Below are 19211 nucleotides of genomic sequence, written 5' to 3'. Positions count from 1 at the left end.
ATGTGTTTGAAGTTTGAGGTACTGAGAGCTTAAAGATGCAGTCTTTACCTTCTAGGACCTCACAGTCTTTCTAGGGGGAGAACATAAAAGAACTGTGTAGTTCTGTGAAGAACTGCAGAGTTCAGAAGTGGGGGCCATCACTGCAGGCTGGTAAGGTCAGGAAAAGTTTCCTGAATGAGAAATGCCTTGATTGGAGTTTGGAGCTTGGGCAGGTTTCAGTCAGAGAGAGGTGAGTGGCCCAGGGATATATGGATGTCTCAGAAGAGGTATCTAGGTTGGATAATGAAAGGGGCCCTTGAGATAACAGATAGAAGTGGAGCCTGGCTGAAACTGAGGCTTCATGGGGCGGGGGAGCAGTTGGAGAAAAGACTGAAGAATAGGGGCTGGGGCAGCTATAAGAGTACTGAAAGAGCTAGGAGGCATGTGATGATGACTCAGAACATCACTGACAGTAGACAGGATGTGTTTGACCGACACTGAAGTGGCGCAGTTATTAGGAATTGGTGTTTGGATAGATATCTTTGGGTAAATAGGAATAGGGAAATACAAGCATGACATCCCTGTTTTTGAACATGGGCAACAAGGAAAATGGTGATAACATTCCCTGAAACAGAGAAGTCAGGAGGGAAAGTGTATGTGGATGTAGTGTGGTGTTCAGAAGTGGAGAGATGAATTTGACTAGCCATATTGTTGAGCCTTTCCTTGAATGTGGGGACTGCCGTCAATTTCCTTAGCACTACCCACTGAACCTAGAAATGAGCTCTGCATTCAATGGGTGCTAAATGAATGTTACTGGTGAAGAAAGGAGTAGAAGCTGGGAGAGCTGAAAACCTTCCCAGTTTGCCTGGGACATCTCCACGGATATACTTCCAATTGGTAGGAATTGGTAGGTAAGATGATGCCTAGAGATTTCCATAAGTCTGAGTGGAAAGGGGATGAGAATCCAGAGGACCTTCTGAATTTAATGTCTGACAGGAGGACCAGAGTTTGCCATCCCAGGTATCTATTATTTGGTTGATCTTACTCCCCTCTTTTGCTTCAGCTTCCTTTTGAACTCTGATGACCAAGGCCTAGGTATTGCTCCAATTCTCTAATTTCATAGTTGATGGAAGAATTCAGCCAGATAATACTGCAAGCTAGTTTACCACTTTGCAGTGACTACTTCAACCCTACAACTAGGCAACCTAAGGTTTCTAGGAGCAGATAAAACCCCTATGCAATCTGTCACTGTTTAGTTTTCATTGCCAATGTGATTCTACCAAGTTAATGAATAGCTGGGTTGGAGTGGGGGAAGGAAAGAGACACAGAATGAATGAAGAGAAACTGTCATTTATGGGCAGATTCTGTTCTGCTTCTTAGCAAGACATTGGGTACATGGTGAACCATTGAGGGTACAGTTGTCATCATCACCGTCATCATCAAAGTACTTTTACGAAGTGCCTAGTTTCAGGGGTCCTGAGCTAGGGCTACACAGAGAACTACACAGCTCCGGAATTTCACTTTTAGACCATGCATGGTCTCAGACCAGATACTGATGTGAACATGTGCAAGATGGATTAAATCCTCAATATGGTTTATTCGCACACTATTATGTCACCACCTCTTCTATAGGTTCCTGATTATTTCTGGAGTGAAATCTATAAAGCAGATATATCCTGTATGCTCAATGATATTATCAGCTCTTTGAAGGCAAAGAACCCAACCTTACAATTCTGTCTACAGACTTTCTGTACAAAACATATATAGATGCTCAGTATGGATTCATAAATCAACCAGACGGTAGACAGAGTACCTTTCAAACCATTAATATTTAACTCCTTTGAACCTCAGTTTCTTCTATAAAATGGAGAGAGTAATTGTATCACAGACATCACAGGGCTGTTGTGAGGATAGAAAGCCAATGCATATGAATTGATTAGCACACAATTTAGTATTGTCTGCTCAACTGTTAGCTATTAATTTAACAATACGAATTTCTACCTCCCGTAGGAGACTGTGGAAAAGGGGTAGCAGCTTTTCACACAAGTCTGGGTATGCAATTCAGCTTACGGCGGTATACTTGTCAGTTGCCTATGCATTGGGATTTGAGAGAGAGAGAAAAAAAATTCACCCTTTCAGATATCTTCTTTACTTTTCTGCCGTCACTCTTGAACAAGGATGCTTTCTTGGGGGTGCGCGTGTGAGTTACTGACTGGGAGTGAAGGATGGAGGCGGAATTTGGGAGCGAAGGCTACGACTTAAGTCGCCGTATCAGGCACTTTTTCAGTCTTAATTCAGCAAACATTTGTAGCTAAGCTAATCAATGCCAGGTGTCGTCCAGGAGCTAGGAGTCCTGAACAGACCAGGCTCGCACCCTTGCCCAGTTTTTCGGAGGAACGTACAAATGGACCAGAGAAAAACTCTCTGATTAAAGAGCGAGCAGCGCCGAAGGAGGAAAGCCGCTGCTAGCTCTAGTGCTCAGGCGCTACGCCCCCGGCGCGCCAGTGCTCTTCCGGCGTGGCGCAAGCTCCGCGGCAAGCAATGGGCGCGAGGCGCCGGGACCGCGCATGCGTCTTGCGGCTTCTCCGGGAAGTTGCTTCCTAGGTTCTGAGCCTGAACCCGCGGAGATGAAGTAAGGCCTTAACTGTCCTCTAAGGAGGGGTCGGGGGAACTGGGGCCCGGGGCCAACCCACCCGGGCTGAGGTGGTAGAGCATCTGCGGGGCTGACGGGCGGGAGAGGCGGGGAGTCTAGAAAATTAGTCTCTCGGTTTTGTTCTGTTGTACCTCAGGCCAGGGCGCGCTTACATGCCCGCTTTTCCTTCCGGTTTAGCCCTTTAACTAAAGTGAAGCTGATTAATGAGCTGAATGAGCGTGAGGTCGAACTGGGGGTGGCGGAGAAGGTGTCTTGGCACAACGAGTACAAGGACAGCGCTTGGATCTTCCTGGGTGAGGCCCACGTTTTCCTCTCGTAGGGCTCCTCCTTCCCTCCTGCCCTGCTTCCTAACATTTCAGCGTTCCCGCCTTACATTCCTCCCGACATTCACCACCCACATTTATTCCCTTCCGCTCTCTCTGTAAATACGTTTTCCTTGTCTGTTTTCTTCCCATTTCTAATTTGCTCTCTCTGCCAAGTCAGTGCTCATAATAGGTACTGCCGGCCGTTCACTGTGCTGAGAATCGTGCCACTTGGTTTCTCAGATACCGTTACTACCATCCCCCTGTCCCTCCCCATTTATACAACTAAAGAAACAGGTGCAGAGAAGTTAATGACTTCAGGTCACATAGCTTAGGAAGTGGAACAGCCAGAACTATGGCACTCTAGAACTCATGGTCTTAGCCCCTATCTCATATTACTGCCAACTCCCTCCCCTCCTCATTCTCCTTCCCTCAGAGTTTATTTTCCTCATCTAATTATCTCCTGCCTTCTATCCGTGGCCATATCACCATCTCTATATTCACTTTGTGTCATATGCGGTAATTTGACAGTTTATTCAAAGAGGTTATTGCACCAGACATTGTGTTAAGCATTTTATTTCCATTTATTTAACTATTACAACAATTCTGTGAAGTTAGAACTGTAATATCCCCATTCTATTGATGAGGAAGGAAACATTTGCAGGGAAAATTATTTCCTATGAAATGCTTAACAATTGACTTTATAATCCTTAGTCCTTGTGAGATGGGGTTAATATTTGCATATTTAAACTGATTTTGGACCTTAGCTGTGAATTTGCAGATAGAGAGCACATGAGTTCAAGATATGTTTTTGGAAGCCAAGTTTTGTGCTGGAAACTATCTGCTTTGTCCAGAAGATTTTGGGTGTGAGGGGGGTTAGTTTGGTTAGGGATGACCCCAGATTTTCCACTCAAAGTTAATCACTCCTTTTTCTGTATTACTGCTGCATTTTCTGTGTGCTTCTGTCATTGCATTAGACTAGGTTCTTTGAGGGAAGGCCCTGTTGCTTATTCTGATTTGCATCCCAGTGCCTGGCCTAGTGCATGCATGGTACATTGTAGACACTTGGTAAGTGTTTGCTGAACTGAAATGTGTTTCTCTTTTTGAGGGGGACTTCCTTATGAACTGACTGAAGGGGACATCATTTGTGTGTTCTCACAGTAAGTCACCTTTTTTTCCTTCTTTTTAGTAAGTCACTTTTTTATTTCTTACCTTCTGGGTCAGCAGAGTAGTTTGCTTCCGTAATGCATTTTCAGTTCAGTTCAGTCACTCAGTCATGTCCGACTCTTTGCAACCCCATGAATCGCAGCACGCCAGGCCTCCCTGACCATCACCAACTCCCGGAGTTCACTCAGACTCACGTCTATCGAGTCAGTGATGCCATCCAGCCATCTCATCCTCTGTCGTCCCCTTCTCCTCCTGCCCCCAATCCCTCCCAGCATCAAGAGTCTTTTCCAATGAGTCAACTCTTCGCGTGAGGTGGCCAAAGTACTGGAGTTTCAGCTTTAGCATCATTCCTTCCAAAGAAATCCCAGGGCTGATCTCCTTCAGAATGGACTGGTTGGATCTCCTTGCAGTCCAAGGGACTCTCAAGAGTCTTCTCCAACACCACACTTCAAAAGCATCAATTCTTCGGCGCTCAGCCTTCTTCACAGTCCAACTCTCACATCCTTACATGACCACAGGAAAAACCATAGCCTTGACTAGACAGACCTTTGTTGGCAGAGTAATGTCTCTGCTTTTGAATATGCTCTCTAGGTTGGTCATAACTTTCCTTCCAAGGAGTAAGCGTCTTTTAATTTCATGGCTGCAGTCACCATCCGCAGTGATTTTGGAGCCCAAAAAAATAAAGTCTGACACTGTTTCCACTGTTTCCCCATCTGTTTCCCTTGAAGTGATGGGACCGGATGCCATGATCTTCGTTTTCTGAATGTTGAGCTTTAAGCCAACTTTTTCACTCTCCACTTTCACTTTCATCAAGAGGCTTTTGAGTTGCTCTTCACTTTCTGCCGTAAGGGTGGTGTCATCTCCATATCTGAGGTTATTGATATTTCTCCCGGCAATCTTGATTCCAGCTTGTGTTTCTTCCAGTCCAGTGTTTCTCATAATGTACTCTGCATAGAAGTTAAATAAGCAGGATGACGATATACAGCCTTGACGTACTCCTTTTCCTATTTGGAACCAGTCTGTTGTTCCATGTCCAGTTCTAACTGATGCTTCCTGACCTGCATACAGATTTCTGAAGAGGCAGGTCAGGTGGTCTGGTATTCCCATCTCTTTCAGAATTGTCCACAGTTTATTGTGATCCACACAGTCAAAGGCTTTGGCATAGTCAATAAAGCAGAAATAGTTGTTTTTCTGGAACTCTCTTGCTTTTTCCATGATCCAGCGGATGCTGGCAATTTGATCTCTGGTTCCTCTGCCTTTTCTAAAACCAGCTTGAACATCAGGAAGTTGTAATGCATTTTATGGCATCACAAAAGCCCATTTATTTTAACTCTAGACTGACTGGCCTCCCTGCATCGGGGGGCCTGAAGCTTCTGTTCTGGTCTAGATCAGTCCCAGGACATGGTTCTGTAACTCTCCAATGTGCCAAATCCAAGAAGTTGGTTGATATAGGAGCCTGTCTTGGAGATTCTGGTCTATTTTTATTGTCTTTTCACTGAAGCCTACACTGGAACAGACTGGAACTCCTAGGAAGGTACTCTGTTGGCCCATCTCCTTGGGCTCTTATAAACTGTGGGTAACTCATGATGGGGCCATTCTGGGCCCACACCTGTGTGGCACTGTAGGATTAGGGCAAAGCACAGAGGAACTGGGAAAAAAGCAAAAGGTTTAGGCAGTAGTTTTTATCGTTGTTGTTGTTTCTAGTTGAGTGTAAGGTTAGTGAGCAGAGCCCGTCTCTTTAACTGGAGACTGAGAATCACAGGCTGATGAGGGATAAGAATGAATAGGAGAATCTTATATTCTTCATTCTGCTACGGGATGATAGCAGCAGCACTAGGTGGGAGAGAGTCTTGGCAGCTCACATTAGTAGTGGCAGCTGGTAGGAGAGGGGTTGGGTACAACCGCAAAGCTACACAGAGTAGTTAGTCCATAGGTGCCAGAAGGCCTTGGCAGCTCAGAGCAGCAGAGAGCCATGACCCCTGGACTGTGGAGTCCTCAGGCAGAGAACCATGATAAAAGAGGTTGGGTAAGCAGACAGTGGCTGGCACACCCTGGCAGAGGCATTGCCATGGCAGGGAATGGTTGGACCATCCAGTGGGCAGAGGTCCCTGGCTGATTGGTTGGGCCATATATAGGACAGAAGGCCGTGGGAAAGAAATTGGGCAAGAAAAAGGCCATGGTAGAGGGCCCTGGCAGGGCCTGAGGCTGCTTTTTCCAACTCTTGGGTATTGGGAAGTTCACAGTAGGTACAGCCTATAACTTCCATGCCTTTGTGGTAGCTCTGCCTAGTCCAGTCTTCCACCTGGGAGCTGTTTTTGTCTTATTTGCATTGAGTGATGATCACTGGTGTGTGTGTTTAGTCCAGTTCTCTGTTTTGGCTCCACACATTGCTCTCCATGATGATTGCCTGTGTCACTGACAACAGTGGCTTTCAAAAAATATTTTGTTTTCTGATTATCAGAGTAATGTATAGTTGTTGTAGAACACTTGGGAAAAAGAAAAAAGTACGAAGAATAAAATAAGAATGTACTTTAAGAAAAAAATGTTAACATCTTTGTGTATTTATTGTCTTCTTTTCAATGTTGGGCATTATTTCCAATATTTTGCTGTTATGAATTATACTGCAGTGTACATTGTGATATATACATCTTTGTATGCCTCCCTGATGGTTTCCTTCATGAAATTAATTTATAAACATTGTCAAATTACTCTCTGAAAAGGTTGTCAGTTTTCACTCTGACTGGAATGCTCATTTTCCTGAATCCTAATCAGTAATGGTTATTTTAAGAAAATATTGCCATATGACTTTTCATTATTATTTTACTTTGCCTTTATTTCATCATCCGGGAGGTAGAACATCTCTTCGTAGATTTATAGGCCCTTATTCTTTTTCTTTGTAAATTTTCTATTAAGATCATTTGCCTATTTTTTCCCTGTTAGTGTGTTCCTCATTTTCTTACTGATTTTACAAGAGTCCTTCATGTATTAAGGATATTAACTTATTGTTTTTAACACTTTATCATGTATTGTATTGCTGTGGACTTATTTTTTTAATTTGATGTGTTATACTACATTGCCATTATTATTATTTCTTGATGCTCAAACTGTCCCAGTTTGGTCTGTAGTTATCCTGTCAAGCCAGCTCCTGTATTCTTTTTTCTTTTACTTTTTATTTTGAAATACTTGAAATAATTTCTGGGTTAAAACAGGAAAGTTATGAAATAGAATGAAGAATACCTATATCCCCTTTACTCAAGAGTCCCCAGATGTTAGCATTTTATCACATTTGCTTTATTATTTCTCTCCACCTATATGCATATTATTTTTTTTTTCTGAACCATTTGGGGGTCAATTGCAGACATGATGCACATTTACCCCTAAATTCTTCGGTGTGTATTTCCCAAAATACCGGGACATTTAACTTCAGGATAGTGATCAAATTCAGGAAATCAACACTGTTACACTGTTATCTAATCTATAGACTTTATTTGACTTCCAGTTGTCCTGATAATGTCCTTTATAGCAAAAGGAAAAAAAATGGCTTTCTAGCCTTAATCTGTGATGTAAATGGCAGACGTTTTCTCCTAGTTTGTCATTTGACTTTGTTTATTGTGATTTTTTTTCTTTGCAAAATTATTATTTTTAAATTTTTATGTGGTCATTTATTCATATGTTTAAATGATCTTATGGTAACATTGACTTTTTAGGGGATGTACAGTCCTATGAGATTTTTTTTTTTTTGATACTTGAATAGATTTGTGTAATCACCCTTACAATTAGGATGAAGGACAATTCCATCATCCCCCAGACTCCCTCATGCTGCCCCTGTATAGTCTGTCCTCTAATTGCTGGAGAAGGCAATGGCACCCCACTCCAGTACTTTTGCCTGGAAAATCCCATGGACGGAGGAGCCTGGTAGGCTGCAGTCCATGGGGTTGCTGAGAGTCAGACACGACTGAGCGACTTCACTTTCACTTTTCACTTTCATGCATTGGAGAAGGAAATGGCAACCCACTCCAGTGTTCTTGCCTGGAGAATCCCAGGGACGGGGGAGCCTGGTGGGCTGCCGTCTATGGGGTCGCACAGAGTCGGACACGACTGAAGCAACTAAGCAGCAGCAGCAGCAGTGATCAAATTTATCAGTTTTTTAAGCTTCTGGATTTGAGTCATAATTAGAAAGTATTTCTCCCCACCCATCCATGTTCTCTTCTAATACTTGTATAGTTTCAGTTTTATGCATTGAAATCTCTGATCCATTTAGAGTTATTCTGATGTATAGTGTGAGATATGGACCCAATTTCATATTTTTTCAAATGGCTATCTAGTTGTCCCAACAGCATTTATTTAAAACTCTATATTTTCCCCCAGCAAATTGGAGTGTCACCCTTATACAGAAGTATTAACTTGGGAGGTGATTTTGATATCTTTATAATGTTGAGTCATCTTCTGCAAGAAAAAGAGGTGTCTTTATTGAAAACTGTGTTTGTGTCTTTCAGTAGTTTTTAAGAGTTTTCTTTGCATAGACCTTGTACATTGCTTGTTGTTACATTTATTTTTAAGTATTTTATCTTTTTGCTGTTGCTGTTACAAATGGGGCTCCTCTTTCCTTATATTTATTATTATTGTTTGTAAGAGGGTGGTTTATTTTTGTTGTCTTTATATCTTGTTATCCTACAGATTTGTTATATAGTTTGTTTTTATCATTGTTTATCATTGCTTCTCTTGGGTTTTCTATATATATCATCATATATAATCTTCATACAGAGATAGCTTTACTTTTTTAATTAATTTTTAAAATTAGAGTATAGTTGATTTACAGTGTTGTATTTGTTTCTGCTGTGCAGCAAAATGAGTCAGTTATACATACACATATATTTATTCTTTTTTTATATCTGTTTTCTCCTGTCTAATCACATGGGCCAATACCTACAATATTAAGTAGTGTTAAATAGCTGAATACCATAGTTGAATCATTTCTAGTGTTTTCTTTTAAGTAAGATTCTAGATTTTGGGCTGAGGTATATGTATGTGATCATGTTATGACATTTCCATCAGTTACTATTGTATTTTTATGACTGTAGTTTTAAATTTATGAAGCTTTAACTTTTCTGGAATTAATTTTTATATAATGAGTAAGGTAGAATTTTTTCTATTTTCTTTTTCATTAAATTATGTCTTTATTAACTTCCACCTACCTTCCTTAGATTTACTCTCCCCCACTCCCCTGTGGCTTGTGAGATCTTAGTTCCCTGACCAGGGTTTGAACCTGGACCCTGGCAGTGAAAGCACCAAGTCCTGACCACTGTGACTGCCGGGGAATTCCCCTTTCCTTTTTAACAATAAAATTCTTTAATGTTACAGATTTTCCTGAGTGTGTGTGGTTTTAGCCACATCCTGTAAGTTTTGGTGGGCTTCCCTAGTAGCTCAGACGGTAAAGCATCTGCCTGCAATGCAGGAGGCCTGGGTTCGATTCCTGGTTCAGGAAGATCCCCTGGAGAAAGAAATGGCAACCCACTCCAGTATTCTTGCCTGGAGAATTCCATGGACAGAGGGGCCTGGCGGACTATAGTGCATGGGGTCGCAAAGAGTCGGACAAGACTGAGCGACTAACATACACTAAGTTTTGGTATATATTACCATTTTTGTTGTTTTCTAAATACTCTACCGTGATTTCTTTATTTTATTTCACTTTCTCTTTCATCCAGTAGTTAGCCTGGAGAATAGGTTTCAAGTTCTAGTTAGGGCATTTTTTGTTTTGAAATTATTGTTGCCAGCTGTTTCATATTTTGATTGGAGAACATGGTCTGTGCTGTTTTTGGAGATGATTGAGGTTTACTTTGAGATCTAGTCTGTAGTCAGTTTTAATATTTGTTTCATGGATTCTTGAGAAGAAACTCTGTACAATCGAATATATCTGTATATCTATTAGTCTGATGTTAATGTTTTTAACAATGTAATTGTTATATTATTAAGTATATGTTTATTTGTAGTTATATAATTTTATATTAATTCCTCTGACCTATTTTTCTCAATTTTATGTGTTGTGAACTCAAAGTGGTGTGTTAAAATCTCTAATAACTTTCACTCTTAGTTGCTCTTTGTATTTTTAATTAAAATTTTGGATGTGTTAATTTATGTATAAATTTCATGACTTATGTATTAGGACCTTTTTCTGTGTAAAAGAGCCCTCGTAGTCACATTTAAATGTTTTCTTTGGTTGGCCTTGAATTCATCTTTGATCTTACTACTACCACCCATTTTTTAAATTAGGTGTTCTTGATATATCTTTTTCTAACTTTTAATTTTTAACCTTTCTTTGTCATCTTGTTCTCAGTGTGTCTCCTGTACAGATTATATTATTTGAATTTTGTTTTGTCATCCAATCTGAAAGTTTTTACATTTTAAATCAATAGTGTCTTACTCTTTTATAAATTAAATAGATATGGGGAGATTGTTAACATTAATCTGGTACGGGACAAGAAGACTGGGAAATCCAAAGGATTCTGTTTCCTCTGCTATGAAGACCAGAGGAGCACAGTTCTGGCTGTTGACAATTTTAATGGGATCAAGGTGAGTATGCTTACTGAACAGAACTTTTCCATTGTGTAGGGTTTCAGTTTCATTTCCCAGCTGATGACTACAGGCTCAAGGGCAGTACTGGTCATCTGGGTTGCAGAGGTGTGGCGACATACTGACTGGGAAATGACCCCAGGAAATAATTCCGTTGGCTCATGACCCTGTCAACATGTGTTTCTTTTCCCCATCTCTTAGCAAGCTATGTCCTCAGGAGCATAGGTACCATGACCCCCCACTCCCCTTCATCTTGCACCCAACCAGGCGTCTGTTTTTCACCTTTTCTTCCTCACACTCCACTCTCATTTCTGCTGTATTGGAGAGCAAAGAGACTAGCAAACACTGCAGTTTCATGCTGTCCTGTATCAGGGAATTTGGGGTTCTATCATGGTTTCGTGGCTGAGGACCTAGCCATGTATGTCTCTCATATGTCTCCATTGACTTAGCAGTACTGGGCCCTGAAAATTCTCTAGTTAAAATCTCATGACAAAGTCTATGAAAGTAACTCATTCTGAAGTTTTCTGTCCTCTATTCTCTCTCCTCCACCCTTGTGAGACAGGGTGAGTGATGACATGAGAGTGAGACATGAAAAGGGAATGGGGCAACTCAGGGTTATCTATGCTCCACATGCTCCCTGTGCTCATTTAGGAAAAGCACTGCCATTGAATGAGCATTGTCACAGGTTGGAGGGGTGACTCTTGACTTGGAGAATTTGTCACTGATTGCACCAGCAGTGAAAGGAAGTCACCATAAAAGGTTACTTTATTCTACTTTTATGGTGGAATGGGATAGGTGAAAGTACTCAGGCTTAGGGGTAAGAGTAAAAACTTGCTCTTGAATGGAACAGTAAAAGCCAGACATTTCACATTTCTGATGGCATTGCCTATAGAATAAGTCTGTATCTGCCCAAATGTTTTTGTTTTAAGTGAGGGTTTAATTTTTTGTTGTTCACCTGGAGAGTTGTGATTCGCAGTGATAGTATCAGCATGAGCCAGTGGTTCCAGTATGGTGGGGGTGGAGCAAGGAGTGAGGGCTTAAGAGAAAAGAAAGTAGTCCTTTCTAGATTCCTTACCTCCTCCCAGCTGTTGTTCGCTTTGGCCTTATCCATTTGTGTTGAGAAAGCAGCTGTAGCATTGAGCTGAATTTTAGGAATTCCCTTTAGCTTCCAGACTTTTTCACAGTGTGTTTCACCGTAAATTAATGTTACAGATGGAAGGTAATTCATGTTTGTGCATCTAAACTCTTGCAGTTTTCCATGCTGCTTATGCTTTGGGGCAGTACTTCCCAGGCTCTTTTCACTTCATGGCACACTTATAACGTGGAGATACTTATATAGAACTCTGATAAACTGATGAGGCTCCCAGGATCTCCAGCTGCCCCAGGCTCTACCTGACTGCCCCCAGGGTTGAGTGAATGTGTAGGGATGTGTGCTGTGACACATCACTTGAGCAGGTCTGCTTTTGAGATTTTCTGAGAAACAGAATTAGCAAGAGGATAATGGGAATGGTTCAAACCATGGATTTCTGCAGCTGGGTTCAAATAGATAGAAGGCTGTGTTTGGTAGCAAGTAGTTAGCTATCTGCTAAAGCAGTGCCTGTCTGTCCTAGATCAAAGGAAGAACTATCCGAGTGGATCATGTATCTAACTATCGACTTCCTGAGGACTCAGAAGAAATGGATGAGGTGACCAGAGAGCTGCAGGAGAGGGGCTGTGGGACTCATACTCCTCCGCCAAGTTCATCTGAGGGCTCTGAAGATGACAAACCCACCAAAAAACACAAAAAAGGTAAATGGTTAAGGCCTATGAGAAGATTCTGGGTAGGCTTAATGTTTGCTCTTCTTAGCCTTCACTGAGAGTTGGTAGTCAGTTCTCAAGTGTGAAGGGGGCAGGTGTGGGGAACCTTACTTTAACTGGGGAAGAAGAAGTATCAGCAGAAGACTAATGCTGTGGGCTAAATTCTGGCCACCAAAATGCATATACTGAAGTCCTAACCCTCTGGTACCTAACAATGTGACTGTTTGGAGGTAGGGTCTTTAGAGAGAGAATTAAGAGCTGGAGTTGCCTTATACAGCAACCTGACATGTTAAGGGTGACAGACATCCAGCTTGGATTCTTGGAGGCACTTTTCTAGAAGTAGAGACCGTGAGTGGTTCACACTGCTGCCAAGCATGCTATCCTTTTGTATATCCTCCATCTTTTCCATCTTCTTTTTCTTACTTATTGTGCCCCTCTTTTCCTCCAGACAAAAAGGAAAAAAAGAAAAAAAAGAAAGACAAAGAGAAGACCGGCCGGGAGGTACAGGCAGAGCAGCCAGCCTCCTCTTCATTGCCCAGAAGCAAGATGATAAAGGAAAAGGATGACCCTGGCTCTAAAAAGCACAGTGGCAAGCACTCAGAGACGGGAGAGAAGGGTCAGAAGTCAGAGTCCAGGGAGGTGCGGAAGTCCCACCCCAGTTCCCCTGAGGTCAGGATGACCTGCCGTAGTGGAACGGAGGACCAAGAGAGGGAGCCAAGAAAGGAGAAGTCCAAGCATGAACACAAGTCATCAAGCAGGAGGGAAGAGAGAGAAGACAGGCACAGAGAGAGGGACAGGGGTCGAAGCTCAGACATACATTCCAGACGACATGACAGGCGCTCTCAGGGGCGGCATGACAGGGGCTCTGAGTGGCGTAGTCACAGGAGTAGAAGTAGGAGCCGAGATAAATCCCACCGGCACAAAAGGTCCCGGCACTCCCGGGACCGGGAGTCCTCTAATCCCAGGGAGCTCAGGTATCACTGATATCGCAGCCTGTTCAGCTATTCAGCACGGTAGAATTAAAAATGAACTGTATTTTTCAAATACAATGAAATTCAGTTATTCTTTTACTGTATTTACATGTAAAGTCTTTGAGAATGAATTCTTTTGATCCCTTGAGTATACTAATCATCAAGAGAGCTGTAGTTTTTAACAGCTAAATATCCTGGATTTTTGAGCAGAATCCATTGTCCCTGGGAATATACTTGGTACTTTTGGCACATACCAGAGCATTCATGTACCTAGATCTGGGTTCATAAATATGGCCATTGAATTCATGACCCCAATTTATGATGAAATGGCCAGGAAGGGGAAATGCCAGACAGTTCTAGAATTCTAGTCTTTGTGCTACATGTTAAGAACCTTTCCAGTTGGCAGCTATAACCACTGAGCAGAGAAGTGTGGCTTAACTAGGTTCAGACAGGTTGCTATGAATGTGATAAGGATTCTTAACATCAGCCTGCTCCTTCCTTATTTTTGCCTACCTGCCCCCTGTTTTTTGAAATTATAGACATCTTTTTTCAGTTTTGCTGTTTTTGTTTTGGTTGATATGTCTACATTTTTTTCCTTATAACTTATTTATTTTATTGAGAAGAAATTCACATGAAATTAACAATTAAAAATTATTTATTTTTTAATTTAAGGATAATTGCTTTACAGAATTCTGTTTTCTGTCAAACATCAGCATGAATCAGCCATAGGTGTACATATGTCCCCTCTCTCTTGAGCCTCCTATCTCCCTCCCCATCCCAACCCTCTAGGTTGATACAGAATCCCTGTTTGAGTTCCCTGAGACATAACAGTAAATTCCCATTGGCTATCTATTTTACACATGTTATTGAAAGTTTCCATGTTACTCTCCGTACATCTCACCCTCTCCTCCCCTCTCGCTGTGTCCATAAGTCTGTTTTCTATGTTTCTCCATGTCTGCCTTGCAAATTCATCAGTACCATCTTTCTAGATTCCATATAGTGCATTAGTATATGATATTTATCTTGAAATTAACCATTTTAAAGGGAACATTCAGTGCAGTTTGGTACATTGACAGTGTTATAAAACCACCAACCATATCTAGTTCCAAAATATTTTCATCACCCCAAAATGAAACCCTGTATACCCATTAAGCAGCTCCTCCCCATCCCCTCCTCCTCCTTGTCCCTGGCAACTACCAATCTGCTTTCAGTTCCTGTAGATTTACCTATTCTGGACATTTCATGTAAGTGGAATTGTACATGTGGCCTTTTGTGTTTGGGGCCTTTCACTTAGTATAATATTTTTGAGGTGCATCCATATTATATCAGTGAAAATGTTAGTCGTGTCCAACTCTTTGTGATCCCATGGACTGTAGCCTTCCAGGCTCCTCTGTCCATGGAATTCTCCAGGCAAGAATATTGGAGTGGGTAGCCATTCCCTTCTCCAGACACCTCATTCGTTTTTATGGATAATGTCCCATTGTATAGATATTCCATGTTTTGTTTGCCACTCCTGAATGGATAGACATGTGGGTTGTTTCCACCTTTTGGCTAGCCAGGTATACCAACCTGCTTCTGTGCTTAGTCTGCTTTTTAAAAAAAAATTTTTTTACTTTACAATATTGTATTAGTCTGCTTTTCATGTAGCTGCTCTTGGTGAGGTGGGAACACTTTGTCAGCTCCATTGCATATCTGTCTGGTCTGATGGGTAGTTCTTTCTCATTTTGAGATTCTTTTTATTTATTTATTTTATTCTACTTATTTATTTAATCAATCCTTTATGAATTTGATAGGAACAGTCCACAAAACCTTAATACCTCTGCTGAATTATTAAAATGGAATTTCTGACACTGTAAAACATAGGACTAGAGCTTTAATAGTGAATGTGTTAAGTTAAAGTAACTGGTGTGTTTGTATGGGTCCTAGATGAGATGTGCACCTACATTGGTGGTTGGGATGTCCATGAAGGAGAGTGGGGAGGGAGCTGGCGGAGACTGGGAAAGCTGTCAGACTATGACGTATGTCTAACTTCTGGAGAAGAAAGGGAAGGAAAGAAGGAAGTTACATAGGAAAAGTCTTAAGACTGCAGTGGAGTTCTAGGAGTTCTAAGACTATTTCAGCAAGACCAGTGGTGAGCCCTTGAGCAAGAGTCACCTGTCAGAGGAGTCCCAGGAGATGAGCCTTGGTAAACAGGCGTCCTTGCTGCTGGACCTCCGTCAGCCATCGTGACCACTCTGCTCGTGTCCATCATGCCAGTTGTGTAGTAACTAACGAAGGCCCCTGCACCTGGCTGAGTCGTTGTGTCTGCCTGGTGGTTCAGTGCCTCTTCCATAACAGATGTTTTCTGGTGGTGGTTAACATACGATGCAGAAATCTGCACACTTTGCATGCTCCCATGTGTCAGTCCACGGCCTTTGCATCAGATCGCCTTGTCTCTGATCTTCCAGCCCTTTTCCTTCCAGGCTTCCAATTGGATGGTCAAGCCATTGGCCACTTCCAGGAGTCATGTATTCAATAAACGGTCTCACTTTGGGCCACTTTTTCCACACCAAGTCAAGTGCCCTGCTTTGTTGTTCCATCCACTGGAAAAATGTTCCTTCTCCCCCGTGAACGTATCTGCTGTTACATAGATACCACCCATCTTCGTTTTGTACTTAGATATTGAGTGCTGGCCCATCTGTAAATCAGGCTCAAGCTGTTTCCTCCTTTAGCTGGTCATACAGGAATCCCCATATGGCCGTAGGTGCAGTTACCATAGAGCCTACCACTGTCTGCATCATTCAGGTGTTTAACAGCAGTGCTGATCTACTGCATCTCCATGGAATATGTATTTGATTTATGTATCAATTAGGGTTTTTTTCAGAGAAACGGTATACATATATGTATGTGTGTGTGTGTATATATATATCTACATACGCCATATATATCTTGCATCCAGTATTCAAATGTCTGGCCATTCTTGCCCCAGTGTACATACGCCCAAATGAGTGGCTTTAGGTCCCTTCATTAGTGCTGGGAGAAGCATTACATGGCATTGTCCTTCCTTGTAGGGGCCCAGCTACCTCTTCTAGATATGAGGATGGGCTGATGTCTGGAAATTGAGCAAGTAATTTGGACTTTTTACTAGGGAGAACCTCCCTCGGCCCCGTTTCCCCACTTTCGCCTTTTTCAGCTTGTAGATCTTGAGTGATAGCCCTTGGTGGCGCTCTGTATTGCTTCTAGGGACACCATGGTCCATTTGCGCTATTTCCATGAGTCCATGTGGGTGAAGCCCGCTTGGCTGCCCTTCTGACCTTGAGGTTCACTTTAGTATTTGTGTCTTCCTGGCTTCTGGTGGATAAGCACCGCTCAGTTCAGTTCAGTTCAGTTCACTCAGTCAAGTCCAACTCTTTGCAACCCGGTGGACTGAAGCACACCAGGCTTCCCTGTTTATCACCAACTGGAGCTTGCTCAAACTCATGTCCATCGAGTCAGTGATGCCATCCAAACAGCTCATCCTCTGTTGCCCCCTTATCCTCCTGCCGTCAATCTTTCCCAGCGTCAAGGGGCTTTTCTAATGAGTCAGCTCTTTGTATCATGTGGCCACAGTATTGGAGCCTCAGCTTCAGCATCAGTCCTTCCAATACTATTCAGAATTGATTTCCTTTAAGATTGACTGGTTTGATCTCCTTGCAGTCCAGGGGACTCTCAAGAGTCTTCACCACCACAGTTCAAAAGTATCAATTCTTCGGCACTTCCTAGGTTTTTATTACTGTGGGGCCCCAGCTCTGTGATGATCTCTTACTGCCATCCCTGGCCTGCAGAGGAGGCCACCTCTCAACCTAACGACACTGGTGCCCCTCTCACCAGTGTGTGCCTCGGTGAGTGGGATATTCTCTGGACCCTGCTATGGAATACTACCCTCTGGTGAGGTTTCTTACCTCATGTAATCTCTCCTCTCCAGGATACCTACTCCCCTTGGCCTCTTCATTCCTTCTTTGGTCCTTTGCCAGGACAGCTCAGGTGTTTCTACTTTGCCTAGTGGTGGCCAGCACTTTCTCCAGTCCTCTGTGAGCCACCTCAGTGGAAGCTGCTCACCCCCTGCAGTTCTTGCCTGGGGGTTAAATTCTGTACGTATGTGTGTGCGTGTGCTCAGTCGCTACAGTCGTGTCTGAGTCTGCAACCCTATAGTCTAGGCTCCTCTGACAGTGGGCTTCTCCAGGCAAGAATACTGGAGTGGGTTGCTGTGCCCTCCTCCGGGGGATCTTCCCCACCTAGGGATCGAACCTGCATCTCCTATGTCTCCTGCATTGCAGCTGGATTCTTTTACCACTGAGCCACTTGGGAAGCCCTCTAAATCCTATATGCTAAGTTCTAAGTCTGAATACTTGCTTTTCTGATTCTTGATACAGCACCCTTGAAAACCAAACCCAGTGTTCCCATGGCTCCTGTCAGTACCTGCCAGTTAATTCTTGCAGCTTTTTGGTAGGCCCAGCACTTCCCTAGCCAGGTAATGCTGGAATTTAATTCTAGATAGCAGTTTGGTAACCAGGAAAGAGGCTGGACACAGCTCCTGGGTCGGGGGAGGGGGGCACTGCGTGTCTGGTGAGGGGAGCAGCCTCTAGCATCTTCCAGCACAGGGTGTGCAAGCCCTTGTTTGGAAAGAATGGCCCCCTTGGCATATTGAGAGCTGAGTGGGGGTGTCTTCAGAGCCACCGCCTTCAGGAGAGTCTAACCAGATGTTCCTACCCCACGTTTCAGGGTCCCAAGGATTTTCCAACCATATGAAGTCATGTGGCCCTGACTGCAGCAAAGCCGACCTGCCATATGTTAAATATTGAGTATTTAATCTCCCTGGAGTTCTGCAACTCTTACGGCTTCTTTGTTGCTCTGCTGCATCCACTCCTCCACTGCAGGAACTGAGGGGCTCTTGGGAAGCTCGCTGGAGGCCCTCTGGCTCTCACATATTCTCTTTACTTAACAGTCATCCATTTCTCATTGCCCTGCTGCAGGGCATCAGTACACTTAACAGTACCCAGCCATTTCCACTGTCTTTGTAGGCCCTCCTTATTCTTCCATTTTCAAAAGTCTGAATCACCACATCCGGCAGCCTGTTTTCTCAGTTTTCCCACATCATCTCCAGAGAAATCTGTAGCAGTTGGGTCCTCAAGGCCTGGGACTATCCGTGCCCCACATCCCCTCAGGACAGTGTCCATCCTGCCCACCAGGCAGTGACTGAAGCAGTCCCAGGCCCCATCTTACACAGCCTGTTCTCTTGGACCACTGCTGGCACCATCTGTGGTAATTCGGGTTCTCTGAGAAGCAGGGGCCAAGATGGGATTACACACATAAGAGGTTTATCAGGGTAAGGGCCTATGAGGGAGAGTGGGGAGGGAGTCAGGGGAGAGCTGTGGGGCTAGATGCAGGTCTCTAACGCCGGTGGAGAGAGGGAGGGAAGGAAGGGTGGAGAGGAGAATTCTTAACCAGGTGGTGCGATTCTAAGGACATCTTGCGAAGCAAATGCGTCTTTCAGGACAGGCAGTCCACCATGGGCCCTGAGCATCTGCACATTCTTGCTGAGGTTCTTGAAAGCACAGTTTACCTGCTTCTTGATGCTGAACCATTTCTGTAGGGCAAAGTGACCATAGTATGACTACTGTTTAACCACTCGCTTCCCAGGGGAAGGAGCACTGGTTTGTTTGTTCTTTGCTCAGAAGGTCCTGGGCCCTTGACCCTGGGTTCCTCGGCCGTGATGCAACCCGCCGCATAGGTAGCATGTCTCTGAGCCCATTG

At 43.3% G+C, this 19211-nt stretch overlaps 1 protein-coding gene across 1 annotated transcript; it reads left to right on the top strand.

Annotated features, from left to right (window-relative positions):
- The first annotated feature begins 2452 nt into the window (after positions 1 to 2452).
- RBMX2 (RNA binding motif protein X-linked 2) lies at positions 2453 to 15991 on the top strand. Its single transcript, XM_086389311.1, has 6 exons — positions 2453 to 2611; positions 2810 to 2925; positions 4043 to 4094; positions 10542 to 10671; positions 12282 to 12459; positions 12917 to 15991. The coding sequence occupies exons 1-6, from the start codon at positions 2547 to 2549 to the stop codon at positions 13450 to 13452; spliced, it is 1077 nt and encodes a 358-aa protein (XP_086245437.1). The 5' UTR covers positions 2453 to 2546; the 3' UTR covers positions 13453 to 15991.
- Positions 15992 to 19211: the final 3220 nt, after the last annotated feature.

This window comes from Bos grunniens, chromosome X (genome assembly GCF_055505025.1).
Source record: "Bos grunniens cultivar Pamir isolate PY7600 chromosome X, Bosgru_T2T1.0, whole genome shotgun sequence".
NCBI classification, from domain to species: domain Eukaryota; kingdom Metazoa; phylum Chordata; class Mammalia; order Artiodactyla; family Bovidae; genus Bos; species Bos grunniens.
Note: the sequence above shows the minus strand (reverse complement) of the source record. Positions and strands in the feature narration are given on the sequence as shown.